At 38.2% G+C, this 18,801-nt stretch overlaps 1 protein-coding gene across 1 annotated transcript in view; it reads left to right on the forward strand.

Annotated features, from left to right (window-relative positions):
* The first annotated feature begins 1,568 nt into the window (after positions 1-1,568).
* The window catches only part of EXOC2 (exocyst complex component 2), a 124,492-nt gene continuing 107,259 nt past the window's right edge, over positions 1,569-18,801 (forward strand). The window contains exons 1-2 of the mRNA XM_064663041.1: positions 1,569-1,682; positions 15,584-15,739. Of these exons, the coding sequence (XP_064519111.1) occupies positions 15,622-15,739 (118 nt within the window). The 5' untranslated portion in view covers positions 1,569-1,682; positions 15,584-15,621. The remainder of the gene's footprint in view (positions 1,683-15,583; positions 15,740-18,801) is intronic.

Below are 18,801 nucleotides of genomic sequence, written 5' to 3' on the forward strand. Positions count from 1 at the left end.
AAACAAGCTGTCATGGAGAAAAAGCATAATTTTGAAATGGGTGGCAAATAGTTACACTGTGTTTTTAATGTGATGCTAACTTTTCTTGGAGAACTGAGGAGATCATTTTCTGCACTGGATATTAGAAGAAAACTGCAGAGTCACTGGTTACAACTTTGGAGATAATTAGAGAAAAGATAGGTACCGGCTGATTTGTTTTTCCCTAGAAAGATGCTGTGTAATGTTTTAGAAAGCCTAGAGGAAAGAGTCAGAAAAGTGTTGTTTATTCATGTGATGAAATATTACAGACTACTAATTTAACCTGGGTGGGTATAGCATACGAAAAAAGTGAGGAAAATTGTGTTTCTTGGCCTTAATGCTTTTTATGGTGCTTAAGTTCTTTACTGTTTTATGAAAGGTAATTTGTTTTCCCACTACAGTTCTGGTTTGGGTTGGATTTGGCAAAACTGAGGAATGGATTCTTCAGTGTTTTTTTCTTCTCATTGCTTTTCCTCTCCTTCCCAGTAAGATTTTGTCCGAACTTGGCTTTTGCAACTGAATATCAAGCAATACTAGCAAAAAGCGAAAAAGCAGATCTTTTGGCCCTTTCCATAAGGAACAGAACATGTGTTCAGAGGCCCCCCAGATAGACAGCAGGTTTGTTAAGAAACATTTTTACTATTTCACAGGAAAAGGAGGAAGGATTTGCCTTACTGGGCGCTGGCAGCACTGCCCGCTTGCTTGTGCCTGCGTCTTTCTCTGCCACCCTTCCTTCTGCCACCCACAGCAGTAGCATCCCCAGGCCCTCCCTTCACAGAATCACAGAACATTTAGGGATGGAAGGGACCTTTGGAGATCACCTAGTCCAACCCCCTGCCAAGGCAGGGTCACCTAGAGCAGGTGACACAGGAACATATCCAGGTGGGTTTGGAGTGTCTCTGGAGAGGGAGACTCCACGACCTCCCTGGGCAGCCCCAGCACAGGGGTGGGTTTGCTGCTTCTGGGTGGGTTTCTGCCCGCAGGGACAGTGCTAGGGGGTGGTTTTATTATCATTTATTGCCGTTGTTCACAGAAGCGCAGAACATCCTGAGTTGGGAGGGACCCATTCACAAGGATCACCAAAGTCCATCTCTTCACCCTGCTCAGTACGTTACCAAGAATCACACCATGTGCTTAAGAGTGTTGTCCAAATGCTTCTGGAGCTCTGGCAGGTTGGTGCTGCGACCACTTCCCTGGGGAACCTGTTCCAGTGCCCAATCACCTTCCAGAATGAAGAACCATTTTCTAATATCCAATCTAAACCTCCCCTGACACAACTTCAGGCTATTCCCCCGGGGTCCTGTTGTCGTTGTCCCTAGCTGTTGTCAACGCTGTTATTATCATGCTTTTATTTTTTCCTGTTGCTCCTCACCCACGAAGGGACCAACCCCAGAGCTCCCGACGCCTCTAGAACACCCCGCTCGAGGGCAGGAGGGGAAAACATAGGTACCGCACGAGAGAGCGCTGGGGCCGGAGGGGAGGGGGGCGGGATTTCTGAGGAGATGAGGCCTCCAGGGGGCGGGATTTTGGAGGCTTCCAAGGGGGCGGGAGCGGCTTCCCCCGCCTCGATCGCTCCGCGCTCCATCGATGTGCTCTGGCGGCGGCTGGCGGCGCCTGTCGGTGCCGGGCGCAGGTGCCGGACGCGATCGCGACGGCGGCGGGCGGTGAGTGACCGGCCCCGGCCCCGGCCCCCGCCCCGCTCCCCCCGCCCCGCGCTGCGGGGCACCTCCAGATCCTTACCCCCCACCACCACTTCCCCGGGCGGAGGCCTCCCCTTTTCTCTCTCCATTCGGCCTCCCCCTGCCTTCCGCTCCCCGGGCGGGGTCGAGCGCCGCGTCCCCGCCCCGGCTCCGGGGGGGGACGGAGCTGTCGGCGGTGGCTGTTGGGGTGCGGGGGCCGTCGCTGGTCTCCCGCCGTTACCCGGTGGCTTCCCGGCTGCAGCAGCTTTCCCGTGCTCCCTCAACGCCCTGGCAGGAGGCCGGGGACAGTACAGGGCGGGGAAATTCCCGTCACCTGCCACCCCCGCGAGGAGCACACGGTGCCCCGCTGGGTGACGGCGGCTGCCAGAGGTCGGGCCCGGCAGCAGCAGCTCCGTGGGCTTTGCCTCTGTTCCTCATGGCTGTCAGGGCCTGGTGGGAGCTTCTGGGCCCGCCCGCTGCTCCGGGACACGGGGCTGGTCTGAGGCTGTCTGAAGTCACAGAATCCATTAGGTTGGAAAAGACCTCAGAGATCACCGAGGCCAACCTCTCCGAGATGGTCGAGTTCACACCAGTGAACCGTGGGTGTGCTGGATGAGGGAGTAGGGAAAACGGGGGGCAGGGAGAGGTGAGGTCTGACCTCTGAAAAGCTGGTTATTTGCAGGACTGATTGGGTTTTAATTTTTTTTTTTTTTTTTTTAATTTCGCATTTAGTGGTACTGTCAAGTTTCAGACACAACTCCCCAAAAACGAGTGGGTACTTAGGCGAGTGCAGTAGGAAAGTACCAGGGTAAGAAATATGAAAGGAATCGAAATAACATATACATGTTGAGAGATGGTTGTTTTCATTCAGATCTATCTGGAAGCGTTATACTCTTCTGTGACTTAATTTTATTTTTTTTTACTTCATTCCCAGTTCTATATTTTTCCCTCATTTGCCTTGCAGTCCAGAAGGGTCCATGAGCTGGATGGCCAAATGTCTTTCCTCCTTGCTTCTATATCCTAATTAGGAACCTGAAAATGATCTCTTGGCAAGGGGTAGATATCTGAAATTTGGGATGATCTTGTTTCCAAAAGGGTTTTTTCATTTTCAATATAGTCTTCCTTCTTACACTGTCAGCTTTTCCTCTATTTTTTGTCCTCCTCTTTTTCTTTATTTCCTGCAGTTTGCTTGCTTGTTGTGGGTTAACAGCTTCTAGCCATAGGCTCAAAAGTTTTGAATCAAAAGCCAGTGAAATATTAAGCCATTCTAGATCTGACACAACATCAGATTAAATATAAACTCCAAATATTCATTATTTAAAGTTTAGTTTAAAATTGTAATCTTATTTCAACTTTCCAAGCATTTTGAGCGTTCTTAAAACAAGTAAACAGTCTCTTTTCTCCTTTAGTGATTTCTGCGCATTTCATTACTATAAACTTTGCTTTGTTTTTGCTTTTGCTGAAGTTGTCAAAACAGTTAAAGGCTTGCAAATAAACAAACTTATGGCTTAGGAAAACAGGTCTGTTTTCTTCCTTTACCTTTTGCTCAGCTGAAGAAGGAAAGCTCTGTAATTCTTGCTTCCCTATTTTGATAGCATCTTATCACAGCTTGCACTGACCCAGCAAGAAGCAGCAAAAGGCATGTCCTGCTGCTGATTTCTTTCCCATGGATAGCTTAGTTTACAGTTTTTGTGATTTATGCCCACTTCTTGGACAACAATGTTTTTACTAAGATGGGATTTCTGTTGTCTGAAACATCACTTAAAACAGATGCAGTTATTTTCATCATACTGGTATGACTTAACTCAGTGAAACTTATTTTAAGTTGTAATGGTAAGAACGTTTTCTCTATGGAAAACATAACTTTTTTAGGACGTGTCAGAGGTGAAACTATTCAATTAAAAGCATGTTATCCATCAAACTTATGCTGGATTTTTTTCAAACAAAATCTAAAGTTGTCTTGTGTTTTTATGGCCTTTGTTCAATAAATTACAATATTTTTACAGACTTGATAGTTGTGGGTTTTTTTAATCCTATAATTGCTTTATCGTATTTGGGAGCTGAATAGCGGTCCAAGGTAATGAATACTTCAAATGAATTCTGGAAAAAACCCAACCATGTAAAGTTCTAAATCATGAACATTAAAAAAAAAAATTAAAAAAATAAGTCTTTAAAGTAAGTTATTTTTCACTTTGCCCTTGGAGCAGTGGATATTGTTATGTGAAGAAACTGTTTCATCTTCAGTACAAAAGGTATTGTTCACTAAGTGTTTTTGAATCTACAGTATTCAGATTTTCTTTTTAATTGTAGGATTTCTTGTGAGTATGAGCGAGGGTTTTTTTGCTAGTTGTTGAGAAGATTTGAGGGAAAAACAGGCATTAAAATATGTAATCCACCAATTGTTTTCCTGAGGTCCTATTAGAAAGAAACTCTATCCACTGATAGTCCTTTCTTTATTATGCTGCTCTTCCCAGAGAAGCTGGACTAAAGCAAAATAAGTAGGTTGACTAAAGAGGCAGAGGCAGTGGCAGTGACCTCTTTTAGTGATGAAAACTTCTAGGTACATTATGTTAAACCATACTTAATCAATTTCTTTCAATGTACTGGTACATTTAGCTGTAAATTCAGTAAGTCTTAAGCACTGTACTTAAAACAAAACATCAGTTTTGAGTTATTTTAATTCTGTTTATTTTGTGCTTTTCGGCTTTCCTACTTCATTTAAAAAAAAAAAAAAACAGCCCAAACCGAAAAAGAATATGAAAAGAAAGAAGTAGTTATCTCAATAGGATGGTGACAGAAGACTGAATATAAACGACGTTCTTAAAAACACGAATTTTGACAGCTGTGGAAAGTCTCCGTAAAATAATCTACAGTTAGAGCTTTGTACTCCAGGACAAAAGCCTCTGAAGCACAGAGGGAGACTACCTGCATGTACTTTAAATACCCGTAGATCACTATTTACTTAAGCAAACAGGCAGAGAAAACTTTGCACAGGAGAAATAAGTAGTACTTCATTTTACAATCATGGACTGAAAAATAGTACCCAGAAGACTGTACGTGTTACAGTGACTTTATTTTCTATGTGAGTTTTTCAGACAGAGTGAAATCTACTGCTCTACTTAAAAGTAAGCTGAAGGTTCAAAATATGAAAACTGCTAAATTACTATCTTTTAGCAGAAGTCAGATGTTAGCTCTTCAGCTTAACTTTGACCTTCTGTCTTGGACCACCTACATTCTGTAAATCTGGGCTGTGCAACATTGTCTTTCAAATTACTTTTCCCAGGGGAGAAATATGGTGTTTGGTAATGGAGGGAATCTTGTTTGTAAAGGTGCTTGGAGGATGAGGGATGATTAGACAGCACATGTATAGCGGTCATGTCAGATTGATGTTTCATCTTCTGCGCTGAACATAAAAGCAAAGGTCTGTGTGTACAGCTTGCAAAGTATGAGTTCAAAAATCTAACTGATTAAAATTTTTGTAGCTTACCCTGGAAATTATTTTCAGGAATTTCACTCAGCGTTTCAGTTCCAAAGCGGTTGGATTTTTCTCTCTGTCAAAAGTTAGAGGAGAAGGGAAAGGCAGGAGAGAGAACTCATTTTTGTGATCTCCTGGAGGGGGGGGGGGGAACCCAACAAACCTGAAGCATGCAGTTTTCCCAGAAACTGAGTAATGAGAGAAATGCCTGAAAATAACTATTCATTGTGATCCCCATGTTATGGGCATTGCATAGGGAAAGGTAAACTACATATTTCGTATTTTAAACAACACCAAACCAAACACTTCTCCTCCCTCCTATGGAGAAATTCTTTGGAATGGTACTTTGTATATTGTTTTGGAAGCATTTACTGCTTTTTCTCCCAAAATAATTTGGGCTGTGTAGTCTTTTTTTATCAACAGAGGTTGTTATTCTGCAGAGAGTATGTTCAGCATTTTCATTAGAAAATACTGTGATTGCATCTGGTGATGAGTGTGAAAGCCCGTGTTTCCTTTTTAATTTTGTTTGCTTTGTTTTGAAGGAAAACAAAATTTCTGAGACACCAAGTCCTTAATGGATCTGGTTTTCACTTGACCTTAAGGGAACTGCAGATTCCCAGATTTCTAGTTTAATTCTCAAAGGCGGACCTTAGGCTATATTGTGCAGAAACCAGTGGGGTCTCTGGCAGTGTAAAAGTGTCTTTGGATCAGATTACAATATAAGTCAGGGGTTTTTAGGTATATTTAGACTTCTATTTTTTTTCTTTGACTTTGTGGATAACTAAAAAGTAATGTACCCTGTATTTTGAAGTTCGTAAAAAAGCCTGTATTAATTAAAGATTTAGGCTTATGCTGAGCAAAAATTCCTTTTTAAATGCCTGCTTTTGTATTGAGGGCAAACTAAATTGATTTTTTTTACATATTCATAAAATGTCTCAATTAAAAAAGCAATTACTTTCAGTTTTATATGTAAGAATACTGTGAGTCTTGTGACATTTCAAATCTCGCTGTGGTTTTAACAGGTGTACCCTGCTTTTTTCAATTGCACATTGGATATTTGGAAAAAAATTAAGAAGATATGTATATAGCCAATGAGTTCTCTTATGTTTCCTCTTCATTAGCAGAGAAGGCACAGGAGCTTCTGTTTCTCAAAAGACAGGAGCTTCTGTTTCTCAAAAGACAGCTTCACTGCTCTAAAAGCACGATAGCTCCATACAGGAGAAGGGATTTCAGATGCATGAGTGGAAATGAAGACTTAGAGTATGTAAGGCAACAGCAGGCTTTTGTTAGAAAAATACCTGTGCACACAGTCTGTCAGGGCAAGACTTGAATGTGTGTTTGACCATGTGAATGAGAAACATTCTGTAGTGTATGGCTTGAGTACTTCTCTGAGCAGAGGCCAGAAAGAGGTGTTTAGGAGAGAAAATGAATAATACAGGAATCTCAGTAACACAAGTGCACATCTCATCTTTTAAATACTTTTGAAAAAAAAGGAACTGCCAAAAAAGTCCCATGGCAATGTTAAATTTAGTGTTGCAGTCCTACGTATAAGCACCCAAGTTAAAACTTCAGTCATATGAACTGTGTAATTACAGTGGTTATATAGTGTTTTTATAAAGAATATTGTGTGTAGTTATAGGGCTTAGAAAAAAATCTGTGATGTCTTGTTTCTTTTCTCTAGAAAAAAAAATTTTCATCCCTTTGGGATTTATTTAGTTTATTTTTCTGAACTTCTGGATCTTTCTGAATGCATTTGAATAAACATATTTGAAAGTTTTTGATGCTTGAAGTATTGTTTTCAATACTTCTTTTCAATACATGCTTCTGCCTGTGAATAGCAGAAGATTGAGGGATGATGAGGGTATTAAGATTCTTTACCATTTTCCTATTAACTGTAATGATGTACAGAAAATTATGAATAACTTTAGAACAAAAGAGGAATGAATGGCTTAACTAAAGGACAATAATGATAATGACTTCTGGATGAAGCAAACTTTGCTGAATGTTGGAGGTAGAAGCAGATGTAGGAAGACGTGCATTGTGAGAATTTAGAAAGTAATGGGAGATTTATGACCGTCTGTGATATGGTTTTGTATAAAGCTGAGTTGACTTTTTTTTACATATATGTTTATATATACATGTTTAGGGCTTTTCTTCAAAACATTGCTGGATTATAGTGATGTGTCACGTAATAAATACAGAAGCTTTTACCCAAGGAGATGAATTAATTTCTGGGGATTTGTAATATAATTTATAATGGAAGTAGAGGAAATTTTGGGGAGAAACATCTGTGTTCAGACTTCCTTTAATTATATTTTCTTCTATGCTGTTGCCTTTTTCTAGCCAATTCAGTATGACCAAACAGATGTTCAGAAAACTTAAATTGGTTTGACTTGAGTGTTGGTAATGAATAGGTGCTGTAACATTGAATATACCAGCAAAAGTGTTCATTCAAGGACTGGTATAAACCAGCATGTTGACATAATTAATAAATCGGGGGAATAATTTATTTTCACTGTGAAGTTAAGGAACTTTAAAGCTAACTTTTTTGATAATGTATTTGATAAGGTGAAATATTTTTTTGAATTTTTTCTTGAAGCTTTCCCAAACAAAAACATTTTAATCCAAGTTTATAGGGCTGTTTGGGTTATTGTAGTATTGATGGGTTTGTTTAATAGTGGCACTTGGAGATTGTCATTGTCACTTAGGTAAAAAAATTTTGAACTGAAGTGAAAATGTGATTGTGGTTCTGGGCTGCCCAGACTGTGTATATATTAAATTAAATTTGTGTGCTGGTGAGTTTGATGGAGGAGGTATGTGTGTTCATGGTAGAAGAGCAGGGGGAAGGAAATCTTTTTTTAAAGTAGACTAACTAAAATAGATTTTATAAGTCTTCAAACATTTTATTCAGCTTTTTCTCTTTGAACAGGTGATATAATTGGCAGCTGAAATGATCTTCTGAACTAAAAGAAACAAAGAAACCCCCCATTTTAAAAGTCTCTGTTCATCTGTATTATAGGTTATTGTTCCTTTTAATCTATTTTTAGTGGTTTGCTATTTTTACTTCTTGCTGATGAGTACGAACTCAGTGTTCTATGTTGGCTCATTAACTTCCTTCAGGTTGTTTACAGTGTATGATACTAATGAACAAAATTTCATTTTACAATGGAATGTTTGTGGAAAAAAATCAGCGTTTTGATGTCATAGGGGCATTTGTGTGGTTGATTGTTCTTTGTGGGGAATATCTCCCCTCTCCAAATAAATAAATATCTCAAAACTCCTGATGTAAACATAGATCAGTATATAGGTATGTTGTACATTGTAACTGACAGGGTACTGTCGTTTAATATGTACAAGGAACCATGGATTTATGCTAGTCTAGATTTTTTTTTTTGACATGTGATAGATAGAAGGTTAATTGATGTTAAATGGATGCTTTGTTAGCCCTTCATCAGCTACTAAACTAGTACAGGAGGAGTGCAAATCATTACTACAAAAGGCCAAGACCAGTATGTTTTCTTAGTGAGGTTTATAGGTCCTTTTTTATCCCTCCCTTCTTTCCCTCCTTCCCAACCACACAAAACATAACCAGCTGTAATGGTAGGAGGAGAGAGCAAGCGGCTTTTCTAAACACACACACACTCTCGCACTCCGGCCCCCCTCCTTCCCTCCTCATACCTCAGCAGAGTGACAGCTTCTAGATGTTGCGTGCGAGTGAGTTCAGCTGGTGCTGTGTGGTCTGGGTGTGTGGTCTCCAGCTCAACCGAGAGGCTGCTAACAGGGTGGATGAGAGAGAGCAACACTGTTTACTTTAATTTATTTCGGATGCCGGAACTGTGCCCGGAGTTTCTCCTGAGCCGGGTTCCACCGTGAGCGGTGTCAATCCCTCGCAGCTGCAGCCCAGGCTGAACTCCTCTGCCGGGGCTCTCGCAGCATCTGCCTCAGGTCCAAGCCTTTTAATCCCTTGTGACTCAGAAATGTTAATGGCATCGCTGAGTGCTGTGATTATTTTGCTTTCACTCTGTCAAGATACATCACCACGAAGATGTACCTGGCTGGGTTATGGAAAGCAGGACCTCTGAGATACCGAGGGAATACGCAGTATGGCTATTGTGAAAGCAAAACTGCTGTGCTCATTGCTTGGCTACCCTAAAACTAAAATCTCTAGTACACACTTTGTGGCTGGTAGGGAAATTCAGGAGCCCTTTCAAAAAGCGAAGGGTATCATATTATGTTATTTAATACTGCAAGTATTTTCTTTTTTCGTCATTTGCCCTTTCTGTCGCAAAACTCGCACATCCTCCCAAATTGAAACAGATTTTTGGCATGTAGCGTTGTCCTGTAAGTTAACATGTTTGTCAGTGTTAATATTGGCTTGAATCAACACGCCGGATATGACAGGGCAAGACAAATGAGCCTTTGTTTTTTCTGTGTGACAGTGAAATTACCCACTTTTTTATGTTTGTTCATCTTTTCATTATAAGTAGCTTAGTGGTGTTTTGAAGAATTTCTTTCCCCCTAAATGTAAGATTCGTGAGCACTTCTTGTTTAAATTGACAAGTCTTTTATTATTTAAATAAACATGCATAGATTCTTAATATCACTTGGAATTTCAGCATTGTTTAGCTTATTCACTTCCCAGTCTTTTCTGGCAGGCTTGCAGGAATGGACCTTATATTATTAATGCAGTGCTGAAGGCTGTGGAAATTCTAGGGCACTGAAGATCTCCAGAGGGGTTAATAAATGTCAGTTATTTTCACAGTGCTGCTTTTTGGATGCTTTTAATTCTTGGTTTATGTAGATTGTCTGTCTGAATTTATGTTGTTGGGAAGATAAAGCACAGAAAAGGTTGCAGTAGTGTTTTTCTTCAGTTTGTAATAGTTTTGAGTACAAACATATAGGAAACATTTTGCGTTGTCATCCTTCTTGGGGTCATTTGCTGTGTCCCGTCACTGACTCTGTCATAGTGTGTTGTTCTCAGGGGACTCTCCAGATTTTCTAGTGAGAACAGATTATTAGATTTACTTATTAGAAGCACAAGTTTGTGTAGTTTAAGGTGAAAAGTCCATCACCTATGTACTGGACTCTGAGTATTTACTGCTTGTTTAAAAAGGCATTTCACAGATCTTTTAGTTTGGAAATTATTTAATGCTGTAATAAGTTAGTGTATAAGAGTAACTCACCTATTGGTTTCAGATTGGTTTTCTTTTAAAAGTAAACAGCAACACCTGAGGCATACTGTGATTTGCACTTGGGTGATGCTTTGCTGTTCCTTCCTCAAAATTTTTTATATTGTATAGTTACATATATGTGACTGAGAACAAATAGTTGCTATGTGAAGACTTGCATGCTTGCTTGTAGCTTAGACTTCCTCAATGATGAGAAATTGGCTTCTACTTCCGTCCCTTCTTGACAGCTTTGATTCTGTTTGCTAGATGACTGTGGCGCTTGCTTTGACCTTGAGTCTGCCTTCCTCTGAGAGAATCCCTTAGGTCCAGTGTCTGTGACAAAGTACTACTGAAAACTTAGCTGAATTTCTAGTCACTGGAACCATCTTTGTTTTAGAAGTCAGAAACTCCATTTTAAAACAATTCAAGTGCTAATTTTCCCCAGAATTTCCCTGGTGAGATTTGTAAGGTGGCACCATATTGTTACTCACCTTCCAAAGTTCCATGCCTTCATGATGTTTGTAGTTTTTCTTTGGGATTTGAACTTACAGCCAATGTAATAAGCGTCAATCCTGAATTTTTGTTTTTCATTTATTTAGTATTCTGGTGATCCTTCCAGAATGGTGATGATGATGATGATGATGATGTTCTCTGTTCGCCATTGAAAGTTGAATGTGGAAATTTCAAAACTCTTCTTTTAAACCAGCTTTAAACTAAAGGCTTACAAAAGTCAAAAAAACCAACTAGACTTGTGCTTTCACTTATGTTGGACCATGTTTCATTGCTTCATTATTTGTTTTTAAAGGGGCTTTTCTTAGGATAAAGAGGGAAGGTGTCCTCTCTTTAGCAAACTTGGAATGCTTACAATTGTCTGGATATTTTTTTTTTTTACCAAACCTTTGTGAGAGGACAGTTTATTTAAGAAGCTCATGTAAAGACAAAAATTGTGTTTATGAAAGGCATTTTTCAAGATGGCCTTGTAGTAGGTGGTCTTTGCGGAGGCTTTCTAACTCTTTGCACATTCATAGCAAGAATTATGACAGAATAACAGAATAATATGGACAAGATCATGGGAGCAGTCAAACAGATGTCATCCATGTTAAACTGTTGAGGAGATACTGTGAGGAAATGAAGTCTAAAAAAGAAAAGAATGGGGAGGAGAAAAGAGGGAAAGAGACCTTGGTGAGGGAGGAAAAAAGAGGGAAAGAGACCTTGGTTAGCGTAGAAGAAGATTGTCCACTGCAAAAAATGTCTTGTTGATGCTTCTTCAGTGAGCCTGACCCCTCAGAGGAAATAGCTTGTAGAGAAAACTGTCTATGCAATCTCCCCTAGTCAGGAAGAGGGCTGCTTTTTTCTAATATTATTTTATGCATAATATATATTTGTAAAAATAGATTTTATGTTTTAGGACAACATATAGAATTGCAACAAAAGCTTGTATTTACGTGGTTGTGTTGTTTTATGAAATGAAAAAGTAATTGGTGGAGGGTTTTTTTTAACTTTGCTTTAAATATTTTTAAACAAATTTAGAAACTTGCTTTTGGGACACAGTAGTAGTACACTGGCTAGTGTACTACTCCCAATAGGCAGTTCAGTCATTTTGGCTATTGACATGTTTGTCATAAGGAGAAGAAATATTCTAAATGAATTGAAGGCTCCCCTGCATTTGTTTGATATTTGTAATAATTACATATTCCAAAGATTTCCTTTACTTACTCTTTGAAATAAATGAAAGCAATTGCTGTTTGAAAATAATAATAATAATAATAATAATAATAATAATAATAATAATAATAATAGTAGAACATCTCAGTGCTATAGTGCTTTTGTAATGTGTTGAGATTTACTGTGGTATTCTCATTCCAGTGAGGTATTTTAAAGCAATTCTGCAGTAAGCATGGAAATACTTTGGAAGAAATATTAGATCTCAGGAGGCTCAGCATTTTTATTACATTTATTTAGCTCATCATGAAGGGGGATCTAGTGCCAATTTCTGAAATCCAGAACAATATGTTGTAATATTACTTTTGAGTTTTGGTATTGAAACAAGCCAATTACCTGTGTGCTTAGGTATTTTGAAAGAGACAATAGCTGCAATGCAAGGGAACTATAATGTTTTGGGGGGAGGGGAGTCAACCAAATAATACCACAGTAACTCCTATTTTACTTGTTTTCCTGGAGGTTTCTTCCTCTGCATATTACTTGAAGTTCCTGGAGATGGCTTTTTTACATCTCTATTATTGATTATTATTCTATGTAAATCTTTACCAAAAAAATTGCTCTAAAGTAAAATAGATGCTTTATGTTGATCTACTGGTATCTAGACAGATGCTGCTTCCTGCAGAAGGTGATTAGGTGTGCATGTGAGGACACAGCACCACTGTTCCTTTGCTGCTGTTGTGTATCTTCAAGCTCTGCTGAGAATCTGTGAGAAAAGCTCAGAAAACTACATAGGTAAGATTATGAGGAATAGATGGAGTTTGTTCTCCTCCCTCTTGATAAAATTAGATACTTTATTCTTCTCTAACATCCTCTTTGCACAGGACTCCAGAAGAAACTTCAAATGCAGAAAGTTCTGAGCTTCTGTGCATGTGCATCTTGTATAGGAATAAACAAGACAGGAGGAATGTTGACAGAAGATGGGGTCTCCAATTTTCACCTGTGGCAAGGAAGTGGATCAATAGTAGTGTAGATGGGCTACTTGGATAAGGCAGGTTGGAGTAGGGAACGGGGAGGTAAAGAAGAGGAATTACCAAGGTGTCTGGATTTGAAAGGAGAATGGAATAGTACCACCCCTCTCCCTCCCTGCTTTAATTTATGGATAAAAAGTCAGAGAGAGAATCAACAGGATAGGGGCAGGAAGCAGTTTATCTGCAAGACTAGAACCTGGCCTCAGTTTTGAAGTGAGGCAGAGACTGTCTCTGTGCGAGGAGGGCGAAAAGCCAGTGCTGGGAAAGAAATAGGAGTAGGGCACAAGCACGGAGCACAGCTTTCTCTTCCGTAGCTGGATAAGACTGTCAGCTGATCTCTTTGTAATCTGCTGATACAGTCCTCTCCTTCAGTGCTGTTCTACCCACAATGTTATAAACTGCATGTGTTGACTACTGGCTTCTCTAGTCTCATGTTGGATTCATGTAAAATGAATTTCCAGTGTTCTACATATAAGACAATAAGTTATACAATACTGTATAACTTAATTCCTTTTTCATCCATTTGTTGTTTGCAAAAAAACAGAGGAACTAATGCTTTATTAAACATATAATGTATTTTGTAATGTTATGAAGGCAACCAGTCAAGAAATATGAGGTTTGCTACTCAAAAATAGAAAACCAAACCAGCCCTACATGGTGTATGTTATCATGGGCTCTTACCAGACTTCCTTCGTGTACTGGACCTGGCTGACATACTGCAACTTACTACGTTCTTGCTTGTTTCACGTGAATTTGCATATCTTTTTAATTGCACACTTCAAAGGTAGTCTTAAAAGTTCTCTGAAGGTGTTAATAGTTCTGTTATGTTCAGAATATCTAGATGCCTTTTCTATATTGATGAATTTGTCTTCAAAAATAGGTTTGAGCATGATAGCACTCTTATTGTAAATATGTGAAACTGAAAAACACATTTCAGATCAGATGTAATTATAGAATTGAGGTTGTTATTTAGGACCTCAATATTTCAGATCATTGTGCAGTATTCCCTGTATTCAGAGTGCATTTCACACTGACTTCAGGTGTGGCTGTGGATTCTGAAGTTGCATCAGAAAAAAATGTGCAGTTTTGTTATAAGTGACCTGCGATGCACCCGTGGTATAGACAAACAGAGACAGGATACTGTTCTGGTGGCATTACTTGATTACTTTCACCGTGAGATCCTCCTGCTGATTCCTGCCTTTTCAATTTCCATCATCATTTTCAATGTGCCTTCCAATTTTGGAATGTGAAGAAAGAAACCAGTCTGTGGGAGCTTCTTTGATTCACAGTCAGATCTAGCTAGTAACACTGAAAAAATCTGGGGAGGTTGTATAGAAGCATGGTGTATGTTGGTACAATTAATTTATTTTTTATATGCAGAAGCAGCTGAAACAAATATGTCTTACTCAATTCTAGTATTTGCTGACTGTGGATGCTTGGAAACTGCAACTGTGCTGCAGTTTATTGTTAGGGATGATTTACAGAGTTTCTAGGTTTCATGGAATTGACCGTTTGCAAGTAAAAATAGAAAATACATCTCGATTCAAAATAACGATAAGAGAAGCCTTTTGAGGCTTGGCTTATATTCCACTTTTTTACCAACCTGAACTTTTAGAATTGTTTACACTAAAGTATTCTATATGTGTAACTGGGGTTCTGGAATACTGATGGTATTTGGTAAGTGTTGTAAAAATGGAGAAGTTAGTGGAAGCTAACATGCTTCAGATTATACTCATCAGCTTCTTATAGCTGCTTTATAGCTGCAGAGCTGCACAAAGGAAGCTGCTAATAAGCTGTAGGAATTTGTGATGAATTGCATGGTAAACTAAATGTAGGCAGAATAACGTGTTCCATATTGGTGTTTGTATGACAGGGCCAATTAAACTGGTTTGAGTTGACTCCTAATTTCAGGTGCAAAGGAACAGTCTTCTGGAAATGGTTTTTCAGTGATTTTATGTACATTTTTTTTGACCTGTTGGGATATTACTTGCTTTGTTGGTGATCTGTGCTAGTGTAATGTCTGTAAGTCATGTTTTAATTTTCTCAGTTTATGTAAATGTTGATGCTTTATGCAAATAAGTGCTGGGGACTTCTTCACATGGAACTGTCTAGGCCAGTATGTCTAATTTTGATGGAGAAGTTATCCAAATAGTCTATTACTTAGCTTATCTTAGCAATTCTAATCTTTTTAAGGAATATAATACTTTCAAATAGAGATTTGAATAGATTCATTTGAATTCTGACATAAGTAATTTGGAGTGTGTATAGAGTTTCATTAAGAATTTTGCAATGTTTCATATTTTTCGGAATATACTTTTTCTTTGTAGTTCAGAACCAGAGCTATATTTAATTTATATAAAAGGAAATGCAAAGAGGGTGTAGTTATTTTTATTGTTTTATAACTATGTGGCAGAAAAAGGCTTTGAGAGTGGTGTTCCATATTCACATTTATGTTTCTCTACCATTTTAGAAGAAGAGATTGAAAAGTTTTTAATAACTTTTTTTGCGTAATATAACTATTGGGTTTTTAATTTATTATTTCTTGCTGAACAGATAAAACCAGCTCAGATTTCAGTAACTGAATAGACATCATGTCTCGAGCACGGCAGCCCCCACTTGTAACTGGCATCTCTCCCAATGAAGGCATCTCATGGACAAAAGTGACAATAAGAGGAGAAAATTTGGGGACTGGGCCTACAGACCTCATAGGTGAGTTGAAAAGAAACCTCCTGATACTGAAGAATGTAACATTTTGGATATGATTAAAGAGAATTTTTTTTGCATGGTAGAATCTGTATTGGATGGTAGGAGAAATGTCCTTTACACAAATATGTGCTTGAATCCAGAAATTCAAGGGTGCTGCCCAGTGTGTAAGTAATCAGACTTGCTAGATGAACCTTTAACCTGACTCAACATCCTGTTCTGAGCATGAACACTAAGAGTGAATGCTTATTGGAGTGTACTAGAAGAGGGTGGATGTAATGAGATGGACCTTTGTTACTTTCCCAGGCATTGAGAATCTCTACATGAAAACTTTCCTACCAGAAGTGTTTTCAATATATTGAGAAAGTCACTATAGGGTTGCTATTCCTTGAATTAGTGTAAAGTCAGTTTGTGCATCTGCAGCAGATATGACAAAGCGATTCAGTGATTTAGCTACACATTATTTGAAGAACCATTTCCATTGCTGTTTTGATTTTAACATGTTAACTTCATTATTGCAAGAGGGAGCAAGATGTTTTCTCTAATTCTCCTGACCATATAGAGTTTGTTCGTTACTGCTCTATTGCCTCATTTCCAGCTGAAACATCTTGGCTTATTTAAATTTTCTGCATGTATCTTTGGCCCTTCTTGTTGCTCTTTGGTGAATCTCTCTTGGTTTCAATACCATCATCTTGGGTACATGATGTGTTCAGGATATGAAGGCACTGTGGCATAACACTGTACTTTCACTTTTGTTTTGTATTTCTTTCATAGGTTTCTGTTTTCCATATAACTTCCACTAAGTATCGAACTAATGTTTTTTGTTGTTCTGCCTACTATAGTTCTATGATTTCATGCTTGAGGGTTAGAAGTCAATTTGAGCCTGTCATCTGTGAATTTAAGGTTTTGCCTGTGTGCATCATGTCTTTGTTTATTGAATTTTAGCTGTTGTGTAGCATCTACATTATAGTGCATCCACTCAGTCTCATAAGTTCTATTCCAGGTTTTTTTTGGTAATATCATCAGCAAACTTTATAACCTTTTTATCTTGTAATTTATGAATATAGTGAACATAAGTGATCCCAGCATATATCCTGTGGAAACTTTCCTCAGTCAAAACACACCCTTTACCGTAACCCTGTGTCTGTCTTAATGAGCTGTTTACCCATTTGAAGTTCATACTATAGCTGCTTAATTTTCATAAGCCTTTCAAGAAGGACTTTGTAAAATCTTCTTGAAATCCAAATTAACTATAACTACTGGAATTTCCCCTATTTCTTTTGTAAGTTACGCATATGTGTACTTTAGTAGTCATGTTAGAGACAATTTGTCTAATTTGTTGTGGAATCATGACTCCTCTGAAGTCCATTGGAATTTTGTTTGGCTTTGCTAGAAAAAATATTTCGTTTCATGACTATAAAAGAAGATTCACAAATTCCATTCATGGCCACCACAATGAGCTTTATGGCCAAGCATAAGCTACTACGGTTTTCCACTTCAGTTTGCTGTCTCTCAAAAAAGGAAGTAGTATTTTCCTGAGCTGCTAGATGAAGTTGCGGTACACTAATGATTCTTTATTGAGAAATCTTCAAATAACTGATGATGTTTGAGGTGAGTATATTTCTTGTTTATTTGTGTATTTCTTGTGTATTCAGTAACCTCATTGTTGTGATCCTCTAGAAATTATCGGTGCTAGGTTCTTGGAAGGAGGACATCTCCTGAACAGTATTACAGCTGATCAACTTCTTATATTTCCTGTATTTCCTTCAGAGTAACGATAGGAACACATAGTTGCTAATAATTTTATGCTTTGAGGTAAAAATGGATTGCCTTATTTTTTTCACTAGCTCAATTGTCAGCTTTCTCCAGTAAGTGACTAAGGTCCAAGACATGTAAAGATTTCTTTTAATGGTTAAATTAAGCATGTGAATATTCCCTGTAACTTGAGTGGAAATACTTGCAAAAGTGAGGCTTTGTAGGCATGAGAGTTAACAGAGTTTGAGTGAGATTTTTATAAAGTTTATAAAGTTTGAGATGCGTTAGAGTAAGATGAAAAGCAAGAAACTTTTTTTCTATATATAAACAGAGTATCTCATATTAGAAGAACATGCTTTTTGTTTCATTTAAGAGAATGCCTTCTAGTAATCTCTTTGTATCTTTGAAACCAAATAAACTTTTTATTTGTGACTCTATAGGTCATGGTACAAAAAATAAAATCCAAGAGATTGCTGTAACATTCGTGTTTTCAAGGTTTAGTTTGTCTTTTAAGACATTTGCAGCTGTGTTTTGCAGGCATTGTAAAATTGTCCATATATAAGCTTAACCAAAATTGGAAAGTGTCAATAAGAGAATTACTTATGCCCGTTTATTGAAAGGCACATGAAAGCTAGAACCCAAGTACGATGTTCTCAAAGGTGTTTGTACCATGCAACAGGTTCAAATTAAGTTTTATTTAAAGGGAAGTTTTTTTCTTTTTGGAGAAAGAAATGTCATACCTGTACTATCAAAACTTCTCCCCCAATATCTCTTTATTTGTTCTAGAAATTGTGCCATTACTATATTTAGTATGGTATATAAAATGTTAATAGAGACTTAACTTTCTGTTGCATTTTTTAGGTACAGGCAAATGTTTCCTGCCATTTCAGAAGTGTTGGATCTTGCAGTCTTGTTCTCTTGAGAGCTTTTGGAACTTCCAATGAATAGAAAATAATTGATTCAAGCAGCTGATCAAAAATTTGCTGTAGCTTAGTTTTTGATTTATTTAATCTAAGCATGACTTCAGACCTTTGAAATTCTAGGGTGAAAACCTCTTTATGAATGGTTTGGGCAAAGTCTTCTAGTTAGTCTTGTTCCCTACCACAATCTTTTCGCCTTTAGAGAAGATACTAGCGTAAAACCAGAAAAGATCTAATAATATAACACAAGGTTCAAACCCGTGCATCATAAATATATGGTTTTTTCCTTCCCCTCTGAAAACTAAAACCTGACTGGTTAAAATTTTGCAAATAAACAACCAAAATGTTTTTTCATGTTAAGGCTTCTTTTTGTGTGTCTGTATCTGATTTCGC

The sequence above is a fragment of the Pseudopipra pipra genome, chromosome 1, assembly GCF_036250125.1.
Source record: "Pseudopipra pipra isolate bDixPip1 chromosome 1, bDixPip1.hap1, whole genome shotgun sequence".
NCBI classification, from domain to species: domain Eukaryota; kingdom Metazoa; phylum Chordata; class Aves; order Passeriformes; family Pipridae; genus Pseudopipra; species Pseudopipra pipra.